Here is a 7,913-nt window from a genome sequence, read left to right as displayed (position 1 = left end):
CAATACTCCTGTGCACCTGTTAAGATACTAATACATACCCAAAAGAAATTGGACTAGCAATCGTTTATGAAATAGAAGTTGATCATCTAAATTATCAAACATATTACCTACACAACCAAAATGCAAAAAAGCAAACAAAGAATAATGAATTGAACAAATAATCTTCTACATCTTATCTCTAATACCAATATAAATTTCAAATGAATAAAAACCCTAAAATTCATAAATGTAAACTCAAAAATCAAAATGGAAAAGAATATAGGCAAATTATCAAATAGGTCAATACAAAGGAAAAAAGTATAACAACCAAAAACTCAAACAGAAAACCAAGATAAAAAATATTTAACTTAAGATTTCACAAAACACATACATACCTCAAATTTAGAACTAAACCAGCTTTCCAATCTACAAATTTCAATTTTTTTCCAGCCCAAATTTCCTTTTCAAATGAACTACTCTCAACGCAATTAGCAATGCTATCCTATCTTTGATGTCATCACAGAAACGAAAGTAACAATGCCTCCATGACTTCTTCAATAGTAGGGTGCCATAAACACTCCAAAATCCTACAACAAACCCGAGTCCAATGCTAGCATAGAACCATATCCTTTCATAATCATCTCCACCTTGTTTTTCATCAACACCGGTAATACTTGGGCCATCAGATGTTTCATCTCCTGGGCACTTGGTCAGAAGAGGAGACCCACACAACAAAGGGTTTCCCTTGTATATGGTTGCATCAATTAGCGTTTGGAGCTGATAACCAGATGGGATTCTTCCTGCCAACTTGTTAAATGATAGGTTCAAGTGTACTAAGGAAGTCAAAGAAGACAAGCTTCCAGGAATAGGTCCAAAAAGTCTATTGTTTGAGAGATCAAGTGTTTCCAACCATCGCATGTTTCCTATATTCTTGGGAATGCTTCCATTTAGATGATTCATTGACAAGTTTAGCGTACCCAATCTTGTGAGGCTTGTTATTTGAATAGAAATTCCTCCTGTCAAACTATTCTCGGAAAGATCAATGCAAGTAACAAGTTGGAGAGTGCGATCATATTCATACTCTCTTCCTTTTGTCACTATGTATGCTTTCTCTGTATAGTTCTCAATAGGTTCGTACCCAACAATGTTGTCATCAACCATTGCAGCAAAATTGTTCAAACAATCTGGAATGCTCCCAAACAGATTATTTTGTGCAAGATCTAGGATGCGAAGTTTATGAAGATTGCACCATTTTTGAGGGATGGTTCCACTGAATAGATTTGATCGTAGGCGTAGCATGAAGATGTTTGGTTCTATCCATGACGGAAGATCCCCTGAGAGATGATTCCCCCCAAAATCCATGCTCACAATAGAACAATTTTGCAAGGAAGAAGGAATTTCTCCACTAAGATTGTTGTTGCTCAACACTAATATAGAAAGGTTTCCTAAGAAACCCATTGAGCTTGGAATTTTTCCACATATGTTGTTGTATGAAATATCCACAACGCGCAAGTCCATTTGTGACTTGTTCCAATGATGAGGGAGCTCCCCTAAAAGATTATTTCTCCGGAGGACAAGAATATTAAGATGTTTTATTTTTGATATGGACAGAGGAATTTTACCATAGAGGAGGTTCTCCGAAAGATCTAAATATTGCAAGCTTGGCATTAGATCACTAATATTTGATGGGATAGGGCCTGAAAAAAAATTACTTTGCAGAAATAGCTTAGTCAGTTTTGGAAATACTAATTGGTGCTGCAAGTTCCCTTTTATCTGATTGTTGGATAGATCCAAGTAGGTGAGTTGAAAAGATATCGTAGAGAAACATTCCTCAGGTATAGTGCCTTCAATTCCAACGTTTCTTAGGGTGACATAGGTGAGCTTACTTTGAACTTGAAGCCATACAGGAAATTTGGGGCCAATAATGCGACAACTTTCTAGATGAAGAATTTTGAGCTTGAAAGGAGGACGCCAGTCGTATTTCACATTGAAAACTAGAGGTTGACTTTTATTATTAGTTGTTAGTGCAAACTCTTCTAGGCTTGTGAGATTCATCAATTGAGCTTCTGTTATGACACTTTTCCAAAAATTTTCTAAGAGATACAACTTGACTAGCTTTGAGAGTTGCCCAAAACTTTTTGGAATGGTTCCATTCATCTCATTATATGAGAGGTCCAACTCCTCCAAGGACGACAAATTGCCAATAGAAGCTGGAATTGAACCAGAAAAATGGTTACCACCAAGATAGAGGTATTTCAGGCTTCCAAGCAGTCTCCCAAATGAATCGAGGATTTTTCCTCCTTGATTGCTAAAACTCAAATCAAGTTGTGTGAGGCTTGTAAGATTAAACAGCCACTTAGGTATGGAGGTGTTAAATGGGTTGTATGATAAATCAAGGATTTGAAGAGAGGTGAAATTAAGGAAAGTAAGGGAAGATGGAAGGTGCTCAAGCTCACATGAATATAAAGTTAACTCCAGAAGGGAAGGAAGCATGTTAATTGCATGCAGCCAATCTGCTTTGGTATGATCGATCTTCACTCCCCCCATATATAGGTACTCTAAAGAAGAGAGACTTGAGACCCAATTCAAATTTTTGGTAGACAAATTGTAGTTTCCTTCAAGGTCAAGATGCGTCAGCCTCGACAGATTGCCAAGATAGGGACTAATCTTCCCTGAAAGAGATACATTTACATTCCCTGAAAAAGATACATATAAGAGAGATTTAGATGCATCATGTTCTTTAGCGTGCCCAAAAAAAATTCAGGAATTTGAATTGAATCCATTGGCGGCTCCACATTTACAAGCCATAGGACCACCTAACTTGTAAAAAAATTTATATATATATTTGCCAAAAAACAATTATATGCTAAACTAATCTATTGTGACCACCCTAATAAAAATGTTGAATATCCTAATTTGAAAATTACAAAAATTTGGCTTCAACAAAAATAAAAGTAATGCTATATTTAAAATATTTTCACAATAATTTCAGAACAAATTCAATGTGATTAACTATTATTGATTCTAATTTGAGCATATAAAATATTGATATTATTTTTTTATCCACCAATAACAACTTTTTGCACAAAATTTATTGTAAAAATGTTTTAGACGTAGAATTAGTCCAAAATTAATTCTGTCCCCAAACATAATCCTTAATTCATTTTTGTTTAAGGGCTTAAATAACAATAATAAATATGAGACCAGATAACAACAAACAAAAACAAAAGAAGACCAAACAAAAAGTCTACAAATTATTTAACAAAAAGCCTATTATAAAACAAAAAAATAATAATAATAAAAATTGCTAGTCATTCAAATTTGTAACTCATTCAACCTATTAAATAAAAATAATTTCTAATTTTATTTTTCCTTAAAAAAATGGTATCAAGAAAAATATTGTAATTGTGAATTCTCCTTGATAGTGAGAATAATTATACTCTTTTTAGCTTTGTAATCACAATAATTTTACTCTTTCTAACGACTTGACTCATAGTTGTAGAAAGAAATTGTAATATTTTTTATGTGTATAATTTAAATTTCTTAGTGATCATCTAAAAAGATTCCTAGAGCTACCGCAGAGTAAATCAAAGAAGAAATTATCTTACCGAGCAATGACCTCCGATGAGCCCTACCCACGTCTACGCAAGCTTCACACGGGTGGTTCGCATATTGTGCATCTCTTTGGATATAATCAAAGTGCCTGTGGCGTCCAGCTGGGTTTCTAAGGTTGAGCTTGGTAACATGACCTGATTCGTCGTCGCACTCTACGCCATTCCATTGGCAGCAATCTTCACTGACCCATGAAGAAAGCTTACCTGGAATATCATTTATGCCTGCCTTGAAGCTGACAAGTGCTTCTCTTTCACTTTGGATGCGTTTCACTGTCACATTATTATTAGTCTGACTCGGATTTTCAGTGCATGAGCCCAGTTCGAATATCCCCAAGGACAAAAGAAGAAATACAACAATAGTATGATTATAATAATCAATCATCATGGAGTAGTTTGATAGTGACAATGCTAATGATGAGTCTTGTGGATTTTATGAAGCGAAAGCCATGCATTAACGATGAATATTTATCACTGAAGTGTGAACTAACTTTAGATTGGAATGGTCAGGTCAATTGTTGTTTCCACGGTCGAACATAGAACTCATTGTTTAAAGTTTTTTTTTTTTTTGACAAGGCAAGTGAAAGTTCTTGTTAGAATCCACACACGGTATGGACTGGTGAGTACAAGTAGCTACCTGCCTCATGAGTTATGCGTATAAACACTAGGACCCATTTTACACCTGGCGGATACTACATTTTCGCTTTTTCCACATTGCAGGAATCATACAGGGGTGTGCATGAGTTAAGTCAAGGGGATTTTTTGACTCAACTCACTATGGTGGGTAAAAAAAAAAATCAACCTATCATATAAGTCCAACTCAACCTAATTTAATCCACATGGGCAAGGGCAGCCAATAAATTTGGAGGCCTAAGACGATATAATTAAATGGGACTTTTTGTTATCACTTAAATAATATTTAACTAGTATTTAATATCATAATTTTTTCTTTTATAACAAAAATCTATTCCTTTCATTTTGTAATATGTTTTTTTTTTTTTTTTTTTTTTAGGGAAAAATGCTAAAGCTATAACAAATTTTACTAAAAAAAAATTTCAAACGATTAGAAATGAATGTGATTAATGACACCTCAGAAGATAATGAACAAGCATTTGAATGAATGATGTTAGGAATATTATAAATTTTATAACATGAGGCTTACAAAAATATATCACTAATCACAAAAATAATTAAAAAATGCATTTAATAGGTATTGATGTACACATATCATATTAATTGTCATATCAATTTTTAAAGTTTTTAAGTAAATTTAATAATATTTCTAACATTTTCTACCTAAATTATTTCTTGTGATTAGTGAAACATATATTTGTAAGGGAAAATGCTAGAGATACAAATCTTTTACGAAAACTTTTACAAACTGATGATGTGGTAAATGATTATAGATAATAAAAAAGTGATGTTATCAGTGGGTGTAAATGAGAATGAGTAAGAAGTTGGCTATAACAACAATTTGTAAAATTGTTGTAAAAAATTTGTAACAGTAGCATTACTCTATTTGTAAGACCCAATATTTAAAGTTGTATTTCTTTAGCATTACTCAATTCTTTGGGACTTCTAAAAAGTAGAAGAAAAATATAAAACTATTTTTTTTTCTATATCTCCAAATTTTTTAAATATATCAAAATTGCCCCTAAAATTTGGGGCATTCCTCTAGTAGGGGGCCCTAGGCGGTGGCCTAAGTGGCCTAGGCCTAGGGCCGACCTTGCACGTGGGTTGGGTTGAACCCATGGGTTGGAAAAATTTATTATTATTATTATTATTAAATTGAATAGAAAAAAATATAAATATAAATATATTAAAAAACCAAAGATTAGTATTAATGTAACTTCTTAAAAGAAAATAACACTAATGACTAAACAACAATAATAATTTATTAGGGTTTGTGTGAACTAATTGGCTTTTATATAGGATAGGAAGAGCTAGTTATTTTTAAAAATTATTAATTATATAGTAATGTATTTTAATATATATATATATATATATTATTTAAATATATGAGTGGGTCAAGTTGGGTTTGGCAAGTTTAGAATTTTATAACCCAAATCTAATCCACCCGCTATTAAAAAAAATTTTGTAACCCAATCCAACCTCCCAAGCCCTAAAAACAACCCAACCTGACAGGTTATGTTGGGTCGAGTCCATTTTGGTGAGTTGGCAGGTCGATTGCATACCCCTACATATGATCCGTACTGCTTTTTCTACTTTTTCTTTTTCCTCAATTGCTCATGCACACATAAATAAATAAAAATACAAACCATTTTTTTTTCTTTTTTTCCACTCGGTATGCCTTTTTCCAACTAGGGCCAGTGGCTAATGGTTGATAACCCTTGTTGTTTTGAACGGTCAACATAATAAAGGTTTTTCTTTCTAAATGTAATTTCCCACACGCTAAGCGAAATTTCTTCCACATGCTATTGCCTCATGAGTCATAAGGTAAAAATAACTGTAAAGTGTAAACCATACCAATCCTTTCCACACGGTGTGAGCATTTACACTAAAAAACACTTTATAATACATTCTACGTCAAAATTCTATTTTCACATTACGTAAACACTATTTATTTTTTGATTTTTTCTCTCTCTCCCTTTCATTTTATTTTTATTCATTTCTCTATTTCTTCTTGTCTTCTCTCTGGACTTTGGGTGAATTTAGTTCAGCTTTTTGAAATTAGACTTTTTTAAAAAGTGGCGTTTAAAAAGTGTGGTATGAAATTGAGCTTTTTATAAAAGCTGAGTGTTTGGTAAAAATTGTTAAAAAGTGCTTTTTGAAAAAGTTGAGTATTTGACTAGCACTTATAAAAGTGGTAGTTTAAGTGATAAATTACCAAAAAGGACAATGTATATATACAGGAGTTTATTTCATACTTAGATCAATATGGTGAAATTATTTTTTTCTCACAATATTAGCTAATAATTACCTACCACTTAAGATTTATTGTGAAAGTATTGTGAAAAATTGTGATAATTGGATACTAATTTTAATTTGAACGTACTATTACAATTATTTTTTTCTCATCAATATTAGCTAATAATAACATCACTTAAAATTTATTGTGAAAATATTGTGATAGCATTTCCTTCTTCTTTTTTCCTTCTTTTTTCCCTCTTTTTTTCTCCTCCACACATGTACCCCATTTCCTTCTCTCTCTTTTTTTTTTTTTTTTTTTTCCTTTTTTTCCCCTCTTTTTTTCTCCTCCACACACGTACCCTTTTCTCTTCTTCTTCTTTTTTCCTTCTTTCCTCTTTTTTTCCCAACCACTTCCTCCAACTCCAGAACGTTCCACAGAGCTCTCCTTCTTCCTCTTTTTTTTTTTTTTTTTTTCCTTTTCTCTTAGCACTTCGTCTGTAACACACATGCACTTCTTCACCTTGATCTTCTTGATTCTTTTCTTTCTCTAAATCAACCACTCACAAACGGGATGATTCAGATTGAGAAGATTGGATCAGAGCTGAGCAAACGAAAGCATATGGTCAATAATAGTGTTACCCTCACCAAACGCATATATATATATTATTGTTTCAAAAAGTGCTTTTTTGGTTGGGAATCTTAAACAAACAGGCACTCTATTCTTCTCTTTCATCTAAAGCAAACCCATCTGGACTCTTTTCTACTCTTTTGTCTAAAGCAAACCCACAATAGTCCTAGTGCCCCTCCACAATCCCAAACCCACCACACTTCCATAATCTCAAACCACACCCAATAGCCCCCTCCATAATCCAAACCCACAGCTCCACCTCCACAAACCCAGCCAACCACCACCATGCTCCGACCAGCCATCCTCCACAACCCCACACTTACCACACCTCCACAAACCCACACTCTGACCACCACAAAATTCGATCTCACAACCACGAAACTCACCGGAGAACAACCACGAAATCCACTGGAGCAACAACCACAAAAACATCAAACCTAGTCATCTGTTCTCACAATCAAACCCAGTTAATAGAGAAGTTAGAGACGAGAGATAGGAGGGAATTTTTTTAAAAAAAAAAAATTAATAATAATAAAATCCCTCCTCTCCCTTTCTATTTTTTTTTTTAATTATTATTTACGATTACTTACATGCTAAAGTAAAATATAGCTAAAACTTAACAGCTCACTTTAGCATGAAAGTAAAATATAGCTAAAACTTTTAACTATACCAACTTAGTTGTAGGACCTTTTCTTTTATGGTTGAGATGCTAAGTCAGTAACTTTAGATTTCTTTTTTCTTTTTAAATAATAGGATAATTGGGGGAAAGGTCCTGATTCCTAGCCCTAGGCATCTTACTTGAAGACACAAGAAGTACACAACCA

At 33.3% G+C, this 7,913-nt stretch overlaps 1 protein-coding gene across 1 annotated transcript; it reads right to left on the bottom strand.

Annotated features, from left to right (window-relative positions):
- Positions 1 to 414: 414 nt before the first annotated feature.
- Positions 415 to 3,978, bottom strand: LOC112038549 (receptor-like protein EIX1). The gene is made up of 2 exons (XM_024071367.1): positions 3,588 to 3,978; positions 415 to 2,675 (listed from the first exon to the last, which is right to left on the bottom strand). Exons 1-2 carry the CDS (start codon positions 3,976 to 3,978, stop codon positions 415 to 417), a joined length of 2,652 nt encoding a protein of 883 aa, XP_023927135.1.
- Between the last annotated feature and the right edge of the window lie 3,935 nt (positions 3,979 to 7,913).

Source organism: Quercus suber, unplaced genomic scaffold (assembly GCF_002906115.3).
Source record: "Quercus suber isolate HL8 unplaced genomic scaffold, Cork oak 2.0 scaffold_149, whole genome shotgun sequence".
NCBI classification, from domain to species: domain Eukaryota; kingdom Viridiplantae; phylum Streptophyta; class Magnoliopsida; order Fagales; family Fagaceae; genus Quercus; species Quercus suber.
Note: the sequence above shows the minus strand (reverse complement) of the source record. Positions and strands in the feature narration are given on the sequence as shown.

Excerpts from the sequence above, each read along its gene's own strand:
- LOC112038549 (XM_024071367.1), bottom strand. The coding sequence starts at position 3,978 with ATGATGATTGATTATTATAATCATACTATTGTTGTATTTCTTCTTTTG. Across the intron at positions 2,676-3,587 it reads TCATCGGAGGTCATTGCTCG|GGAATGTAAATGTATCTCTT; the intron begins GTAAGATAATTT and ends TATCTTTTTCAG.